Genomic DNA, 20,416 nt, shown 5'->3' with positions numbered 1-20,416 from the left:
AGCACCAAAATTTTGCAATTTATTGAAAAATTGACTACAAAAACATTGACTACTAAAAGGCAAAGTGCATTGGATAATACAGAACCTTGGATAAGCGGAGCTTGGATAAGCAAGACTCTACTGTATTATTATTGTTATTGGAAGAAAATAGTATTTGGCGAGGGACTATTTAATAAATTCTGATTTATGTCAATCCAAAATATATGGCACAGTTCATGGCATTTAAACATACATTTGCCTGCAGGAAAAGCAACTACTCCTGGATCCGCAGTTTCCGAGAAAGTTCGGACAAGGCTGGAAGAACTGGATGATCTTGAAGAGGTGGGCTAATTTTTTTGCCTTGCTTTCTGTAAAATATCCATGGTAGCTCATAGTAAAGAGTAAAGTAAAATACACTATAAGAAAAAAGAGATATCAACCAAAATATTAAAACTTTTTAAAGCAACTGGTATACCAGACAGCATTACTCTGAAATCTTATAAACAGAGCAGTTTAAATGAAGGTACAGTAGAGTCTCACTTATCCAACATAAACGGGCCGGCAGAACGTTGGATAAGCGAAAATGTTGGATAATAAGGAGGGATTAAGGAAAAGCCTATTACACATCAAATTAGGTTATGATTTTACAAATTAAGCACCAAAACATCATGTTATACAACAAATTTGACAGAAAAAGTAGTTCAATATGCAGTAATGCTATGTAGTAATTACTGTATTTATGAATAGCACCAAAATATCACGATGTATTGAAAACATCGACTACAAAAATGCGTTGGATAATCCAGAACGTTGGATAAGCGAGTGTTGGATAAGTGAGACTCTACTGTATATATGTGTGTGTATATATATATATATATATATACACACACACACACATATATATGTGTGTGCGTATATATATACATATATATATATATACACACAATATAATTTACAATAATCTTTAATAATTATAACATATTGTATATACATATAATATTTATAATATTATATTGTAATACGATATAATACTAATAATACAGTATAATAATATTAATTAGATATTATATTTTACATGTAATATTACTAATAATCTATATATATATATATAAATGAGTGATGGCATCACGGCGACCCACAAAACAACAAAACTACAGGCCCCCCAACCTCGAAATTTGACAACACAACCCATCATCCACGCCTCTAGGTTGATACAACAAAAAGAAAAGAAAAATAAAGTCCTAATTAGAGGGAGAGCAATAATTGTTTTTATCCAATTGCTGCCAGTTTAGAGGGCTAATCTCTGCCCACATGGTCTCCTAGCAACCAACTCAGCCAAGGGACAGCCAGGGTTCAGTTAGGGGACTGGCAGATTTAGGCCTCACTTAGGCTTCTTCCACAGATTATCTAATTTGCACTGGATTATATGGCAGTGTAGACTCAAGGCCCTTCCACTCAGCTATATAACCCATTTATAATCTTATATTATCTGCTTTGAACTGGATTATCTTGACTCCACACTGCCATATAATCCACTTCAGTGTGCATTTTATACAGCTGTGAAGAAGGGGCCTCATATAATCCAGTTCTAAGCAGATAATATAAGATTATCGATATACAATATACAATTCCTCAATACTTTATTTCCCATACCACCATACTTTGCCACAGCAACACGTGGCCCGGCACAGCTAGTATTACAATATATTGATACAGTACAGTATAGTAATTCATTACCAGTATTGTACTATACTCATAATATAATATTGTATGTAAATTTAATTTGTAAGCCGCTCTGAGTCCCCTTCGGGGTGAGAAGAGCGGCATATAAATGTAGTAAACAAATAAATAAATGAATAATATTGTAATTTGTTTAAGGGTGGCCCAAGATGATTTGCCACCTGGAGAAGCAAATGACACCCTTTTCCCTCTAGTTAAGATGCATAACAAAAACAGTATATAAAGCCAGACAGGAAGTGGGATCTGCGCATTATCTACTGGGATCTGCGCATTATCCGAAAATACATCACACAGTCCTAGACACTTGGGAAGTGTTTGACTTGTGGTTTTGTGATACGAAATCCAGCATATCTATCTTGTTTGCTGTGTCATAATAATAATAATAATAATAATAATAATAATAATAATAATACATCACACAGTCCTAGACACTTGGGAAGTGTTCGACTTGTGATTTTGTGATATGAAATCCAGCATATCTATCTTGTTTGCTGTGTCGTAATGAACTTACTTAGTTCATCCATGCCTCACAACCTCTGAGGATGCCTGCCATAGATGTGGGCGAAATGTCAGGAGAGAATGCTTCTGGAACATGGCCACACAGCCCGAAAGACATACAACAACCCTGTGATCCCGGCCATGAAAGCCTTCGACAACACATTGGGCATCACCTTGTTTTGATCTGCTTTCCTGTGTTGACGGACTCCTGTGCTTCCACTTTGTGGTGCCAAAAATTCGCGATTCCGTCCAAAACGGAACAGGCGACTCTTTGAAGGAAAGAAACCCTGGCCGGACTTCTTCGGAAGCGGCCCATTTGTTCCCAACTCGACCTGAATTTCAATGGCGGTTCGTTACGCAACCTGCCTCTTCCCGTTCTGCATTTCCAAGCCTTTCTCCAAAGGGAATGTTAGGAAAGGAAGTGTTCCTGTTTTTGTTGTGCTAACAACGCCCTTGTTATGTTATGCTACGTTTTGCTTTGATTTTGTTCTGTACTGTGTAGTGTTATTCTTGTATTGTTTAATTGTATTTTGATAGGTTGTTTTTATATTTTGTTTATTGTATTGTCTTGGGCATGGCCCCATGTGAGCCGCCCCGAGTCCCCGTTGGGGAGATGGTGGCGGGGTATAAATAAAGTTTTATTATTATTATTATTAACGTCACGGTTTGTGCCCTTTTTCCAGGGGTCTCAGAAAGAGCTGCTCAACCTGACTCAGCAAGATTATACACACCGGATCGAAGAACTCAATCAGTCTTTGAAGGATGCCTGGGCCTCGGATCAAAAAGTAAAAGCTTTAAAGATAGTTATTCAGGTGAGTTTTTGTTCTCTTGATGTTCATTACATTACATTTTTCCTCTGATGCTGGTCCCCTCCCCACTTCCTTGCTATCACAATCCATTGAAGTAGAATATAACTGGCCTGAGGACAGAAATATAAGAAATAATAATAATAATAATAATAATAATAATAATAATAATAATAATAATAATAATAATGGAAAATGAACACGCAAAGATACTGTGGGACTTCCGAATCCAGACTGACAAAGTTCTGGAACACAACACACCAGACATCACAGTTGTGGAAAAGAACAAAGTTTGGATCATGGATGTTGCCATCCCAGGTGACAGTCGCATTGATGAAAAATAACAGGAAAAACTCAGCTGCTATCAGGACCTCAAGATTGAACTTCAAAGACTCTGGCAGAAACCAGTGCAGGTGGTCCCGGTGGTGATGGGCACACTGGGTGCCGTGCCAAAAGATCTCAGCCGGCATTTGGAAACAATAGACATTGACAAAATTACGATCTGCCAACTGCAAAAGGCCACCCTGCTGGGATCTGCACGCATCATCCGAAAATACATCACACAGTCCTAGACACTTGGGAAGTGTTCGACTTGTGATTTTGTGATACTAAATCCAGCATATCTATCTTGTTTGCTGTGTCATAATAATAATAATAATAATAATAATAATAATAATAATAATAATACATCACACAGTCCTAGACACTTGAGAAGTGTTCGACTTGTGATTTTGTGATACTAAATCCAGCATATCTATCTTGTTTGCTGTGTCATAATAATAATAATAATAATAATACATCACACAGTCCTAGACACTTGGGAAGTGTTCGACTTGTGATTTTGTGATACTAAATCCAGCATATCTATCTTGTTTGCTGTGTCATAATAATAATAATAATAATAATACATCACACAGTCCTAGACACTTGGGAAGTGTTCGACTTGTGATTTTGTGATACTAAATCCAGCATATCTATCTTGTTTGCTGTGTCATAATAATAATAATAATAATAATAATAATAATAATAATAATACATCACACAGTCCTAGACACTTGGGAAGTGTTCGACTTGTGATTTTGTGATACTAAATCCAGCATATCTATCTTGTTTGCTGTGTCATAATAATAATAATAATAATAATAATAATAATAATAATAATAATAATAATAATACATCACACAGTCCTAGACACTTGGGAAGTGTTCGACTTGTGATTTTGTGATACTAAATCCAGCATATCTATCTTGTTTGCTGTGTCATAATAATAATAATAATAATAATAATAATAATACATCACACAGTCCTAGACACTTGGGAAGTGTTCGACTTGTGATTTTGTGATACTAAATCCAGCATATCTATCTTGTTTGCTGTGTCATAATAATAATAATAATAATAATAATAATAATAATAATAATAATAATAATAATACATCACACAGTCCTAGACACTTGGGAAGTATTCGACTTGGGATTTGGTGAAACGAAATCCAGCATGTCTATCTTGTTTGCTGTGTCATAATAAAATAAAAATAATAATAATAAAACTTTATTTATATACCGCCCTATCTCCCGGATGGGACTCAGGGCGGTTTACAGTCATAAAAGCAAACACAAACATTACATAACAACATAATACACATTATTAAACAAAGTAAAACAATACAATTATAACAATAAATCACACTTACATGACCAGATCAAGGGGACGGGAACCATAAAACCAATATATTAAAAGGTATCATTTTAGGCTAGGGAAATCTTGTGCAATATATTCAGGCCCAGAAATCGGCGGTAGTCCAATGTAATTACTCAATTAATTGCTCAGGCCTTTTAATTAGGACCTATTAGCTGTCGTAGGAATGTGGGAAGCTGTCTTTGTCTTTTGGACCAGCTGGCCCATTATTCTCTGCTCTGATTGGCAGCAGCTGTCCACGATATCACATCTCTTTCTATATATATAAAAGGGTAATGAAATTTCGGCCTAGGACAAAACAACAAAACTATACATCCCAGAAACACTCAACTTGGCAACACAACCCCTCATCCATGCCTCTACATTCATACAACAAAAAGAAAAGAAAAATAAAGTCCTAATTAGAGGGAGAGGAATAATTGTTTTTATCCAATTGCTGCTAGTTAGAAGGCTAAGCTCCACCCACTTGGTCTCCTAGCAACCCACTCAGCCCAGGGGACAGGCAGAGTTAGGCCTCACTTAGGCCTCTTCCATACTGCCTATAAAATACAGATTATCAGATTTTAACTGGATTATATGGCAGTGTAGACTCAAGGCCCTTCCACACAGCTATATAACCCATTTATAATCTTATATTATCTGCTTTGCACTGGATTATCTTGACTCCACACTGCCATCTAATCCACTTCAGTGTGCATTTTATACAGCTGTGAAGAAGGGGCCTCATATAATCCAGTTCTAAGCAGATAATATAGGATACTTTATTTCCCATACCACCATACTTCGCCACAGCAACACGTGGCCGGGCACAGCTAGTTCTATATATATAAAAGGAGAATGGCATCGCTCCACCAGGCAAAACAACAAAACTAAAGGCCTCCCAACCTCAAAATTTGACAACAGAACCCATCATCCACGTCCCTAGGTTCATACAACAAAACTAGACATCCCCAACCCCCATGGGGCCTAAAAAACTCCAAAAACTGGAATTCTCACTCAATTACTTTCACTTTCTCCTTCTCTTCCCCTCAATTTACCCCTCAATCATAATAAAAACCAAAACAACAATAACAATTAACAGCTTCACAGGCAAGAAGCAGCCAGGCACTGAACCTGCGAGGCCATTCAGTGCTAATCAAGCTCACCAATGCCAACATTGGCACTTGCCCTCCAAACAGACAATACAATACAGTCTCACTTATCCAAGCTTCACTTATCTAATATTTATTAATACATAACATGACTCTATCTCATATGTAATAATTAACTCTGGCCAAAAAAGAAAACGGAACAATAGCATCTCTAAAATCAGGACACTAAATACAAAACCACACTCAGAAGACAGGGCAATTCCAGACAGGAAACAATCACACCCAGATAACACCTCCCAAAAAAGGATTCCCTCAACCAGGAAACACTCAGGCCTCAAACCTGCAAGGCCATTCAATGCTAATCAAGGTAACTAATTGCAACATTCATACTTGCTATACTCAAGACTATTCATTACTATTCCAGCTAGTTTTTAAAAAATATTATGTAATCTCCAATATATATAATGACGTATTTATCTCTTTTCCTTCCCTCCTCCCAGTGTTCTAAACTTCTTTCAGATACAACCGTGATTCAGTTCTATCCAAGTAAATTTGTCTTGATAACAGACATCCTGGACACTTTTGGTAAGTAGCTGTGGAATGTTGTCCCATTTTGAGCCGCTCAGGGACTGTTGACGAACCATTTTCAGTTGTAATTTTCAGTTATTTTCTATTCATACACAAATAAAAGTAGACAAGAGCCTTTCGAAAGCAGAACGAGAAGTCCCTTTTCAGGGAAGTCTTACATTTGTCCTTCTGCACCTCTCAAATTGGCTCATGGAGTGAGCGCCCGCTGTTAGCCCCAGCTTCTGCCAACCTAGCAGTTCGAAAACAAAAAATGTGAGTAGATCAATAGGTACCGTTCCAGCGGGAAGGTAACGGCGTTCCATGCAGCCATGCCTATGGCCACATGACCGTTGAGGTGTCTACGGACAACGCCGGCTTTTCAGCTTAGAAATGGAGATGAGCACCAACCCCTAGAGTGTGAGTAGATCAATAGGTACCGCTCGGGCGGGAAGGTAATGGCGTTCCATGCAGCCTGCCTATGGCCACATGACCGTTGAGGTGTCTACGGACAACACCGGCTTTTCAGCTTAGAAATTGAGATGACCACCAACCCCTAGAGTGTGAGTAGATCAATAGGTACCGCTCGGGCGGGAAGATAATGGCGTTCCATGCAGCCATGCCTATGGCCACATGACCGTTGAGGTGTCTACGGACAACACCGGCTTTTCAGCTTAGAAATTGAGATGACCACCAACCCCTAGAGTGTGAGTAGATCAATAGGTACCGCTCGGGCGGGAAGATAATGGCGTTCCATGCAGCCATGCCTATGGCCACATGACCGTTGAGGTGTCTACGGACAACGCCGGCTTTTCAGCTTAGAAATGGAGATGAGCACCAACCCCTAGAGTGTGAGTAGATCAATAGGTACCGCTCGGGCGGGAAGATAATGGCGTTCCATGCAGCCATGCCTATGGCCACATGACCGTTGAGGTGTCTACGGACAACGCCGGCTTTTCAGCTTAGAAATAGAGATGAGCACCAACCCCTAGAGTGTGAGTAGATCAATAGGTACCGCTCCGGCGGGAAGATAATGGCGTTCCATGCAGCCATGCCTATGGCCACATGACCGTTGAGGTGTCTACGGACAACGCCGGCTTTTCAGCTTAGAAATGGAGATGAGCACCAACCCCTAGAGTGTGAGTAGATCAATAGGTACCGCTCGGGCGGGAAGATAATGGCGTTCCATGCAGCCATGCCTATGGCCACATGACCGTTGAGGTGTCTACGGACAACGCCGGCTTTTCAGCTTAGAAATGGAGATGAGCACCAACCCCTAGAGTGTGAGTAGATCAATAGGTACCGCTCGGGCGGGAAGATAATGGCGTTCCATGCAGCCATGCCTATGGCCACATGACCGTTGAGGTGTCTACGGACAACGCCGGCTTTTCAGCTTAGAAATAGAGATGAGCACCAACCCCTAGAGTGTGAGTAGATCAATAGGTACCGCTCCGGCGGGAAGATAATGGCGTTCCATGCAGCCATGCCTATGGCCACATGACCGTTGAGGTGTCTACGGACAACGCCGGCTTTTCAGCTTAGAAATGGAGATGAGCACCAACCCCTAGAGTGTGAGTAGATCAATAGGTACTGCTCTGGTGGGGAGGTAACGGCGTTCCATGAAGTCATGCCTATGGCCACATGACCTTGGAGGTGTCTATGGACAATGCCGGCTCTTGGGCTTAGAAATGGAGATGAGCACCAACCCATAGAGTGTGAGTAGATCAATAGGTACCGCTCCGGCGGGAAGATAATGGCGTTCCATGCAGCCATGCCTATGGCCACATGACCGTTGAGGTGTCTACGGACAACGCCGGCTTTTCAGCTTAGAAATGGAGATGAGCACCAACCCCTAGAGTGTGAGTAGATCAATAGGTACTGCTCTGGTGGGGAGGTAACGGCGTTCCATGAAGTCATGCCTATGGCCACATGACCTTGGAGGTGTCTATGGACAATGCCGGCTCTTGGGCTTAGAAATGGAGATGAGCACCAACCCATAGAGTCAGACATGACTGGACTTAACGTCAAGGGAAAACCTTTATCTTTACTATGTGTTAAGAATGAAGCAAGGGATTTTGGTACACAACAAATTCCAAACAACAATTTGCACATGAAGCTTAAAAGATGTTCACAACGTGTTCTTTACCACACTGCACTCAGTAAAACAAAGGGAGTTGCGTCACTTTTCAAAACTAGTGTTCAAGATGACACAGCACCTTGGAAACTCTCTGGCCCCACTGGGTGGCAGTATAATATAATAGGGAAAAAATGCAAAAATATTGAATATTCAAAGTTGCCAGTAAGGCAATGCTCAAGATCCTGCAAGGAAGACTCCAGCAAGACATGGAGATGGAGTTGCCAGATGTACAAGGCAGAGGAACGAGAGACCAAATTGCCAATGTCCGGATGCTGGATCATGGAAGAAGGCAGGGAGTTTCAGAAAAACATCCACTTCTGCTTTATTGACTATTTTAAAGCCTTCGACTGTGTGGATCAGGGGTCCCCAAACCTTTGAAGCAGAGGGCCGGTCTACAATCCTTCAGACTGTTGAGGGGCCGAATTATCATTTGGAAAAAAATATATTTAAATTACAGTAGAGTCACTTATCCAAGCTAAACCTTATCCAACCTTGGATAAGCGAATATGTTGGATAGTAAGGAGGGATTAAGGAAAAGCCTATTAAACATCAAGTTAGGTTATGATTTTACAAATTAAGCACCAAAACATCATGTTTACAACAAATTTGACAGAAAAAGTAGTTCAATAGGCAGTAATGCTACGTAGTAATTACTGTATTTATGAATATAGTACCAAAACATCATGATGTATTGAAAACATTGACTACAAAAACACTGACTACTAAAAGGCAGACTGCGTTGCATAATCCAGAACGTTAGATAAGTGAATGTTGGAGGTGAACTATACATCCCAGTACCACAACTCCTTTAAATCATGGTGAATTATCTTTAGTATATTCAGTTGCTGATCAATTCCTCTGTTTGCTGTGTGCCATAGAAAAGAATAGGAAAGGGTTAAGGGCCCGGTTCTGTTCAGGATCTTTATTAACGACTTAGACGAAGGGTTCGAAGGCACGATCATCCAGTTTGCAGACGACACCAAACTGGGAGGGAGAGCTAACACTCCAGAAGACAGGAGCAGAATTCAAAACGATCTTGACAGACGAGAGAGATGATTGGCCAAAACTAACAAAATGAAGTTCAACAGGGACAAATGCAAGAGACTTCACTTCGGCAGAAAAAATGGAAATCAAAGATACAGAATGGGGGACGATGCCTGGCTTGACAGCAGTGTGTGCGAAAAAGACCTTGGAGTCCTCGTGGGGAAGAAGTTAAACATGAGCCAACAATGTGATGCGGCTGCTAAAAAAGCCAATGGGATTCTGGCCTCATCAATAGGGGAAGAGCGTCTAGATCCAGGGAAGTCCTGCTCCCCCTCTTTCTATTCTGCCTTGGTCAGACCACACCTGGAATCACACTGTGTCCAATTTTGGGCACCACAGTTGAAGGGAGATGTTGACAAGCTGGAAAGCGTCCAGAGGAGGGAGACTAAAATGATGAAGGGTCTGGAGAACAAGCCCTATGAGGAGCGGCTTAAAGAGCTGGGCATGTTTAGCCTGCAGAAGAGAAGGCTGAGAGGAGACATGATAGCCATGTACAAATACGTGAAGGGAAGTCCTAGGGAGGAGGGAGCAAGCTTGTTTTCTGCTGCCCTGCAGACTAGGACGCAAGGGAACAATGGCTTCAAACTACAGGAAAGGAAGGAGATTCCACCTGAACATCAGGCAGAACTTCCTGACTGTGAGAAAGGCTGTTCACAAGTGGAACTCTCTTCCCCAGGGCCGTGGTGGAGGCTCCTTCCTTGGAGGCTTTGAAGCAGAGGCTGGATGGCCATCTGTCGGGGGTGCTTTGAATGCGATTTCCTGCTTCTTAGCAGGGGGTTGGACTAGATGGCCCATGTGGTCTCTTCCAACTCTACTATTCTATGATTCTATGAGAGGCAGTGGGCGGGGTCATGCAAATTCCACACTAGTGGAGAAACAAACACTGGGATGCCTGTGGTGGAGGAAAAACAAATCTAGGATGAAATTGTCCCCTTATGAAAGCCTTCACTTGGGTGGTGGGCAGGATGGTGTTTGTGGAGGACATTGGACATATTCATGGCGCTCGCCATAACCTGCAATGTCATTGGAGGGAGTGTCTTTGGTGGCTCCTCAGCACTGGAAGTTGTAGCTGTTTCTTGAGACAGGAGCTTGTCTGTATAAGTGGACACCCCAGCCACACACACGTACAGATTTTCACTTTTATTATGTGTATAGATGTGATGGTGCTCTGTGTTTGAATCCAAAGCCGTACTCTGACAGTATATTTAAACCCACTGCTTTGTAAACACTGTTCTTCTTTTTGTCATTACAGGGAGGCTAGTGTATGAAAGAATCTTCTCCATGTGTAGTGATACCCGCAACTCCTTTCCAGGTAATACGGATGTCTCTGTGCTTTTTGGAAGAGACACATTCTTACTTATAGAAATAGATCTTAGTCCTATGCGTGTATGCCAGGAAGCTATTTCATTTCCATTCACTGATCCTGTTTGCATATTATACCGAGCCTATGCTAGTCGTCTTTGTTGTTGAATCAATGAATTGTCCTACAGATTGAACGCATTGAACGGTTGTGTTGTTAAAGTGCGAAGTAGGGAACCCTGCGCAGACGGGGATATACGGCCGCAACTGATATCAGAGAGAACTGGTATAAGATGCAATATAGGTGGTACTAGAAAAACTATCAAAATTTAATTTAAAAAAAATCTAATATGTGCTGGAAATGTGGGGAAAAAAATTGGGACATTTTTTCATCAAAAATGTGGTCCTGTGAGAAAATTAAAGAATTTTGGAAGACTGTTCACAAAATGACGCAAGAAATTGTAGGAATTAAATTTAAATCAGAACCAGAAATGTATTTATTAAGTTTTACGAACACAAAATTTAAGAAAAACGAAGATTTTTTTTTAATTGCAAAAATCTGGAAAGGAAAAAGACTCCCAACCCCCGAAGAATGGATAATAAGAATACTAGGCATAGTACAAATGGACAAATTAACACAAAAAATAAGAGAAGGGAAAAACAAAACAGACTGGACAAACTTTATAAAATTCCTAACAAAAAGAAGAATGGATTTTATGATAGACCTGTCTAATATATAAAGTAGACTAGCTGTGCCCAGCCACGCGTTGCTGTGGCAAAGTGGTGGTGGTATTGGTTAAAAGTTGTTGTGGAATTTTTATTTGACGTTATTTGTATTTTTTAAAATTAATTTTATTGTAACTTACCTTTTTTATTTATTGTATTTTATTATTTTGTTGTATTATTTTTAGTTATTTTGTTATAGTATTTTATTGTATTAATTTTTTAGTGTTTTTAATTATTTTTATTGTATTATTTGTATTTATTTTATTTTTTATTCTTTTATTAACACTGGGCTGAGTGGGTTGCTAGGAGACCAAGTGGGCGGAGCTTAGCCTTCTAAGTGGCAGCAATTGGATAAAAACAATTATTGCTCTCCCTCTAAGTAGGACTTTATTTTTCTTTTCTTTTTGTTGTATCAACCTAGAGGCATGGATGATGGGTTGTGTTGTCAAATTTCGAGGTTGGGGGGCCTGTAGTTTTGTTGTTTTGTGGGTCGCCGTGATGCCATCACTCATTTATATATATAGATTAAACGGAATACATAAAGACACAATTAATAAAAGAGACAACTCCAAAGCCAAGATGGGAAGTATAACCCGATTTTTTAAATCTTTTTTTCTTCTTTTTTTTTTTGGTCTTTTTTTACCTCTATTTCTATGTTTATTTTTCCACTTGATACTTACCTACTTTTCTATTGATATATTGTTCCACCACTTTCAATATATCATGTTTCACTATAAAAAAATTATTCACAAAAAAAAACGACATCAAAATAGCAAAACGCCTTCTATAGCAATAAATATTGGAGCAAGAGAATCCAGAATGCACATGATTTCCTCTGCAGTGTGTGTCCTGAGCAGCTGTGTGTGAAATAGGAACATGCTCCTTGGTATTTGTTCTCATTCTTTCCATTCCGATAAAGGAAAACAACTTCTGATTTCGCATCTGAGCCTCTTGTTTTCCCTTCAGGAAATCGTGCTCAGTCAGTTGTTCCTAAGTCGGGAAGGGAGCGGGAGGATTGGGAGGGTTTGGAAGGAAGGAAGGAAGGAGCACACTTTGCCTCTGCAAATGGCTACGCTTCTCACTTAAAAGAAACTACCTCTTTAAAAGAGACTACGAGGGTTGAATGAAAAGTAACGCCTCCGCCTTCGTTACTCCTCCAGAGATGGCAGTCCTGGCTTGTTCAGTAGACTCTCCTCTACAGTTAGTTCCTTTTGGCGGGAAGCCTTAGCATTGAATGGTTGTGTTGTTAAAGTGCGAAGTATGGAACCCTGCGCAGACGGAGAAGCCTTAGCATTGAACGGTTGTGTTGTTAAAGTGTGAAGTATGGAACCCTGCGCAGACGGGGAAGCCTTAGCATTGAACGGTTGTGTTGTTAAAGCACGAAGTATGGAACCCTATGTAGACGGGGAAGCCTTAGCATTGAACGGTTGTGTTGTTAAAGTGTGAAGTATGGAACCCTCCGCAGACGGGGAAGCCTTAGCATTGAACGGTTGTGTTGTTAAAGCACGAAGTATGGAACCCTGCGCAGACGGGGAAGACTTAGCATTGAACGGTTGTGTTGTTAAAGGGCGAAGTATGGAACCCTGCGCAGACGGGGAAGCCTTAGCATTGAACGGTTGTGTTGTTAAAGGGCGAAGTATGGAACCCTGCTCAGACGGGGAAGCCTTAGCATTGAACGGTTGTGTTGTTAAAGGGTGAAGTATGGAACCCTGCGCAGACAGAGAAGCCTTAGCATTGAATGGTTGTGTTGTTAAAGGGCGAAGTATGGAACCCTGCGCAGACGGGGAAGCCTTAGCATTGAACGGTTGTGTTGTTAAAGGGCGAAGTATGGAACCCTGCGCAGACGGGGAAGCCTTAGCATTGAACGGTTGTGTTGTTAAAGGGCGAAGTATGGAACCCTGTGCAGACGGGGAAGCCTTAGCATTGAACGGTTGTGTTGTTAAAGGGCGAAGTATGGAACCCTGCGCAGACGGGGAAGCCTTAGCATTGAACGGTTGTGTTGTTAAAGGGCGAAGTATGGAACCCTGCGCAGACGGGGAAGCCTTAGCATTGAACGGTTGTGTTGTTGAAGTGCGAAGTATGGAACCCTGTGCAGACGGGGAAGCCTTAGCATTGAACGGTTGTGTTGTTAAAGGGCGAAGTATGGAACCCTGCGCAGACGGGGAAGCCTTAGCATTGAACGGTTGTGTTGTTAAAGGGCGAAGTATGGAACCCTGTGCAGACGGGGAAGCCTTAGCATTGAACGGTTGTGTTGTTAAAGGGCGAAGTATGGAACCCTGCGCAGACGGGGAAGCCTTAGCATTGAACGGTTGTGTTGTTAAAGGGCGAAGTATGGAACCCTGTGCAGACGGTCGGTCAATGCAACTTAAGCAACATGCAATCAATGAATTCTTCTCAGCAAAAGGTGTCACCCCAAAGGTAATTCATCCAAGAATGTAAGCTGTCTATGATGGTTGTGTTGATGTGAGCCCTGTGCATTGTTCGGCGAGTAAGTTTAAAGAGGTTGAGGTGGGAACATCTGACTTGCATTACAAACAAAGAGTTGGATGTCCTGTGACAGCAACCATGGAGTTTCACAAGCAAAAGGTTGACAGACTGATTCAGGACGATTGTCGTATCACTCAGAGAGAATTTTCAAGCATAATTTGAATTTCACAAGAATGTGTGGGTCACATTATTGCTTTGCTTGGCTATTGGATGTTGAGAGAACTGTGAGATGCTGGTCGCGGAAACTGAGTGTCGACTTCTTCCGTGATGGCTTCAGAAAACGTGTTCATTGTTGGCAGAAATGTATCTAGTTGTCTGGTGATGATGTGGAAAAGTGAATAGTGGTTGTTCAAGAGCACATTCTAAGGATTATTTCTGCGTTTGATTTATTAAAATATTCCCATCCTAACCCAAGTAACGAAGGTGGAGGCATTACTTTTCATTCAACCCTTGTACACCCGCTAATTTTGTCGCCTCCCTCTCTGTTTTTCCGTTCATTTGCACATCTAGGTTAGCATCTTGTTGGGGTTTTGAAAAAATGTTCTGCCTCCGTTTCTTGCCTCCTCTGTCAAACAGCTGCTGTCGGAACGGGGTTGTCCCCAACCGACTTGGCAGTCAGGGCATGCTTGAACTACAAATTCCGGATCCCTGGAGTCGTTCGTTATGTAAAACGTCCTCAAGCGGTCGGGGTGGTCTGATGCCAAACGGGAGCGAATGGTGCTCGTTCCCTCTCTCAAATCTCTGCATAGCCGTGTTGTTGAGTTTTTTGTTTTTTTAAGGGAGGAAAGCACAGCAGCGGAATAATAAAAGGAGAGTCCGTGCTCTCCTTGAATGGGGCGGAAAACATTCCTGCTTCGGCTTACGCTGTGGTGGAAAGGGATTCCGGATGCATAGAATCTCAACCCCTTCCTGTATTGGGTTGCTGTGAGTCTTTTGGGCTGTATGACCATGTTCCAGAAGCTTTCTCTCCTGACATTTCACCCACAACCTCTAAGGATGCCTGCCATAGATGTGGGTGAAACGTCAGGAGAGAATGCTTCTGGAACATGGCTATACAGCCCAAAAGATTCAAAGCAACCCAGTGATTCCGGCCATGAAAGCCTTCGACAATACCTTCCTGTGTTGTCAAAGGCTTTCATGGCCGGGATCACAGGGTTGTTGTATGTTTTCCGGGCTGTCTGGCCATGTTTGGATTGGATGCTGTTGAGGTGGTCCAGGAACTTGTTGAGTTCTTCTTCTCCATGGCTCCAAATGGTGAACTGGATGTTTGGGTGGATGCTGTTGAGGTGGTCCAGGAACTTGTTGAGTTCTTCTTCTCCATGGCTCCAAATGGTGAACTGGATGTTTGGGTGGATGCTGTTGAGGTGGTCCAGGAACTTGTTGAGTTCTTCTTCTCCATGGCTCCAAATGGTGAACTTGATGTTTGGGTGGATGCTGTTGAGGTGGTCCAGGAACATGCCGAGTTCTTCTTCTCCATGGCTCCAAATGGTGAAGGTGTCATCTACATATCTGAACCATATCGTGGCCTTTTTTGGTGCTGTTTCCAGGGCTTGTTTTTCAAAGTGGTCCATGTATAAATTTGCTACTACAGGGCTGAGAGGGCTGCCCATGGCCACTCCATTGTTCTATTCATAGAATCCATTGTCCCACTGAAAGTAGCTAGTGGTGAGGTAATGGTGAAACAGGGCTGTGATGTCTTCTGGGAAGTTTTGTTTGATTAGTGCGATGGTGTCGGCTACTGGAACCTTAGTAAATAGGGACACCTCATCGAAGCTGATCAGGATGTCCTTGGTGCTTAGCTTGAGGTTGCTGATCCTTTCTATGAAGTGTGTTGAGTCCTTGATATAGTGCGTGGTGAGCCCAATATGGGTTTGTAGCTGTGTAGCTAGAAATTTTGCCAGGTTGTAAGTCGGAGATCCAATGGCACTCACAGTGGGTCTGAGTGGGATGGATTCCTTGTGGATTTTTGGGAGTCCGTAAAGCCTGGGTGGTAGGGATTCTGATTTGCACAGATGTTGGTGTATGTCGGAGTTCTTGATCAAAGTGTTAGTTTTTCTGGTGATTTTGTTCGGTACTGGAGCCCTGGGTATCTCTTGGTGCTGTCAAAGCCCCTTCTTTTTTTCCCTATGGGAATTCAAGTTGTGTGTTCCCAAACTACTACTTTTAATATTTGCAGTCTGAGGTCTGATTCCCCATCATCAGCAAGGCACAATTCAAGCAGACAGCCGAGTCTCGATACTGGATGTTATGTAACTGTTCCTTCTGCTCTGTCATACTGGCTTTATTCTGTATTCAGAGACACCGAAGTCAGCCTTCGGGCCGTTCGTTTCTCCAAATTTGGGGTGGTGGCGATATAGATGAGTCTCGAAATCTTTCACGCCTGGGAATTTCTGCAGTGCTTCTAACAAGTACGAGGGTTGAATGAAAAGTAATGCCTCCACCTTCGTAACTCCTCAGCAGGTGCCAGTACTGGAATGCGACACTTACAGGCTTGTTTAGCAGACTCTCCTCTACAGTTCCATTTGACAGGAAGCCTTAGCTTTGAACAGTTGTGTTGTTAAAGTTTGAAGTATGGAACCCTGCGCAGATGGGGAAGCCTTAGCATTGAACGGTTGTGTTATTAAAGTGTGAAGTATGGAACCCTGCACGGACAGGGAAGCCTTAGCATTGAACGGTTGTGTTGTTAAAGTGTGAAGCATGGAACCCTGCACGGACAGGGAAGCCTTAGCATTGAACGGTTGTGTTGTTAAAGTGCGAAGTACGGAACCCTGCGCAGACGGAGAAGCCTTGCATTGAACGGTTGTGTTGTTAAAGTGCGAAGTTTGGAACCCTGCGAAGACGGAGAAGCCTTAGCATTGAATGGTTGTGTTATTAAAGTGTGAAGTATGGAACCCTGCACGGACAGGGAAGCCTTAGCATTGAACGGTTGTGTTGTTAAAGTGCGAAGTATGGAACCCTGCGCAGACGGAGAAGCCTTAGCATTGAACGGTTGTGTTGTTAAAGTGTGAAGTATGGAACCCTGCGCAGACGGGGAAGCCTTAGCATTGAACGGTTGTGTTGTTAAAGTGTGAAGTTTGGAACCCTGCGCAGACGGAGAAGCCTTATCATTGAATGATTGTGTTATTAAAGTGTGAAGTATGGAACCCTGCACGGACAGGGAAGCCTTAGCATTGAACTGTTGTGTTGTTAAAGTGTGAAGTATGGAACCCTGCACGGACAGGGAAGCCTTAGCATTGAACAGTTGTATTCTTAAAGTGCAAAGTATGGAACCCTTCACACAATGTGTTAGCTGGCCCTGATTGTTTCCTTTCTGGAATTCCCAATTTCCCTGCTTTCAAAGTGTTGCTCTTAATTTACTGTCCTGGTTTTAGAGATTATATTGTTCGGTATTACTATATCTCAGTAATTTTTACATATTATATTTATAATCTTATATTATATTATCTCCTTAGAAGTGGAATATATGAGGCCCCTTCTACACAGCTGAATTATATGGCAGTGTGGATAATCCAGTTCAAATCAGATAATCTGTATTTTATAGGCAGTGTGGATCAGGCCTAAGTCCACTCTGCCCTGGGTGCCATTTTGGCTGAGGGAGTTGCTAGGATACGAAGGGGGCGGAGCCTAAAGTCAGCAGAGCCTACCTTTCTAACTGGCAGTTAGGGGTGAACGGCTCTTCCTCATCCTCTGTAATTTGGAGTATTTTTCTAGGTTTTTTAAATTGAAAGACATATTTTGGATGACTCTGTCTTTTGTGGCCAAATTTGGTGTGATTTGGTTCAGTGGTTTTGTTGTTTACTCCATAGTAAAACAAACATTACATTTTATATATATATAGACTAGCTGTGCCCGGCCACACGTTGCTGTGGCTTAGTCTGGTGGTGTTGGTCAGTCTACATTAGGTTGTATTGATGCTGTGACCTCCACCCTTCTTTATACTCACATTAGTAGTAGTATTTGAAGTCTGTTACCTTCTTCAATTTTTGTGTTGATTGATAATTGCTTGTGCTCCCTGTTGTCTTTGGTTTGTTGTTAATCGTGACGTCTGAATCTGCGGAGTGCGGTTTATATTTTTATTGTGGTACAATAGTCTTTTTTTTGTTGTGTCTGTTTTAATTGTTTATTATTGTTGTTGTTGTTGTGGTCATGAAGGTTGGATAAGTTAGATGCTACTGTATTGTTTTTTGGAGGCCCAGTGTAGCACTGACTGGCCTCTCAGCCTCAGTGCCTGGCTGTTTCTTGCCTGTGATGGTGTTGATTCTTATTGTTGTTGTTGTTGTCATTGTTATTATTGTAATTGTTTTTTTGGAGGCCAAGTGTGAATGTAGGGATTGGGGAGGTGGATGAGTTGTGTTGTCAAATTTTGTATTTGTTATAGTCACAATGCGTTGTTGTGAGTTTTGTGGGTCCGGATTGTGGTTTTGTGGTGTGGTTGTGTTGTTACAACTGAGAGGCAAGGCTTTTGTGTTGTGTTGCCAAGTTTCGTATTTCTGGGGCGTTTAGTTGTGTTGTTATAGTCATGATGCATTGTTGTGAGTTTTGTGGGTCCAGTGTGGTTTTGTGGTGTGGTTGTGTTGTTACAACTGGGAGGCAAGGCTTTTGCATTGTTTTGCCAATTTTGTATTTCTGGGGTGTTTAGTTGCGTTGTTATAGTCATGATGTGTTGTTGTGAGTTTTGTGGGTCTGGATTGTGGTTTTGTGTTGTGGTTGTGTTCTTACAACTGGGAGGCAAGGCTTTTGCGTTGTGTTGTCAAATTTTGTATTTCTGGGGCGTTTAGTTGTGTTATAGTCACGATGCCTTGTTGTGAGTTTTGTGGGTCCGGATTGTGGTTTTGTGGTGTGGTTGTGTTGTTACAACTGGGAGAAAAGGCTTTTGCATTGTGTTGCCAAGTTTTGTATTTCTGGGGTGTTTAGTTGTGTTGTTATTGCATGATGCGTTGTTGTGAGTTTTGTGCGTCTGGATTGTGGTTTTGTGGTGTGGTTGTGTTGTTGTAACCTGGAGGCAAGCCTTTTGCATTGTGTTGCCAAATTTCGTATTTCTGGGATGTTTAGTTTTGTTGTTATAGTCACTGCGCAAACAACTTTATCATTTTATATATATAGATTTGGGGTTGTGAAGGAATTGCTAAGGATTTTAAGATACAAAAGGGTAGTAATCATCTCTTCCAAGTGACGGTGTGTTTGCCAAAACAGTTTGTCCTTTTGACTCTGAAACTTAACCGTATTCCCACACTATTCTCAAAACCACGAATTCAAGGCAGCGACTTCTAATTGGGAAAGAAAACAAGGACTCGGGTTCTCAGCGTAACGTTCTCTTCCTCCTTTTTCCCAGAAAATTTTACCCCTGAAAGTGTGAATGACACGGCCAAAGAAACCTGCTTAAATTGGTTCTTCAAGATTGCCTCCATCCGAGAACTGATCCCCAGGTTGTATCCTTTCTCAGTCGAAAAGAGGGAGAATATGACAACGTTGTCTTGTGCGTATTTGTTGTTTTCCTGACATGGAAGGTAACAATCATAATAAGTGTGGTGCGGTCCTTGGAGGAAGCGTGGGAGCTTTTCTTTGGAGTTGGAGGCTCCTCATGAGCAAGAGGTTTCAGAAAGAGAAGAGGTCTTCTCCCAAGGAGAATTTGCACCTGTTAGAGAGGCTCAGGCAACGCAGCCATAGATATAGATATAGATCTATAATTATATATACTAATTTCACATATGCATTTATCCCTGAAACATTTGCAAATCCTCTCTCTATATATGTGCATTTCCCTCCTGCAATATTTGCAAGCCCTTTATATTTGTGTGTGTGTGTGTGTGCGTGTGTGCATTTCCCCTGCAATATGGAAATATCTAGCTATCTATATGTATATAGGATTTGCAATATTTGCAAGCCCTATATTCATAACTATATATTTAGACATCTCTCTCTATATAGATAATTATATCTGTATAGGATTTGCAAAGACTTGCAAACATGTGAGATGACAATTCATATATAAAATAATGTATACACATAGATACAGATATACAGGTACATGGAAATCTCTAGCTATCTATATGAATATAGGATTTGCAATATTTGTAAGCCCTATATTCACATCTATCTATCTAGACATCTCTCTATATATAGATAATTATATCTGTATAGGATTTGCAAAGACTTGCAAACATGTGAGGCGAAAATTCATATATAAAATAATGTATACACATAGATACAGATATACAGGTACATGGAAATCTCTAGCTATCTATATGTATATAGGATTTGCAATATTTGCAAGCCCTATATTCATATCTATATATTTAGACATCTCTCAATATATAGATAATTATATCTGTATAGGATTTGCAAAG

At 41.4% G+C, this 20,416-nt stretch overlaps 1 protein-coding gene across 3 annotated transcripts in view; it reads left to right on the top strand.

Annotated features, from left to right (window-relative positions):
* Positions 1 to 20,416, top strand: part of vps35l (VPS35 endosomal protein sorting factor like) — an 87,934-nt gene that overhangs the window by 18,966 nt on the left and 48,552 nt on the right. For all 3 annotated transcript variants that reach the window (XM_062964201.1, XM_062964200.1, XM_062964199.1), the window contains exons 6-10: positions 245 to 321; positions 2,901 to 3,029; positions 6,313 to 6,397; positions 10,810 to 10,869; positions 19,402 to 19,498. In XM_062964201.1, coding sequence (XP_062820271.1) covers positions 245 to 321; positions 2,901 to 3,029; positions 6,313 to 6,397; positions 10,810 to 10,869; positions 19,402 to 19,498 — 448 coding nt within the window. The remainder of the gene's footprint in view (positions 1 to 244; positions 322 to 2,900; positions 3,030 to 6,312; positions 6,398 to 10,809; positions 10,870 to 19,401; positions 19,499 to 20,416) is intronic.

Source organism: Anolis carolinensis, unplaced genomic scaffold (genome assembly GCF_035594765.1).
Source record: "Anolis carolinensis isolate JA03-04 unplaced genomic scaffold, rAnoCar3.1.pri scaffold_13, whole genome shotgun sequence".
Lineage (NCBI taxonomy): Eukaryota > Metazoa > Chordata > Lepidosauria > Squamata > Dactyloidae > Anolis > Anolis carolinensis.
This window is presented reverse-complemented; position numbering and strand designations above follow the sequence as displayed.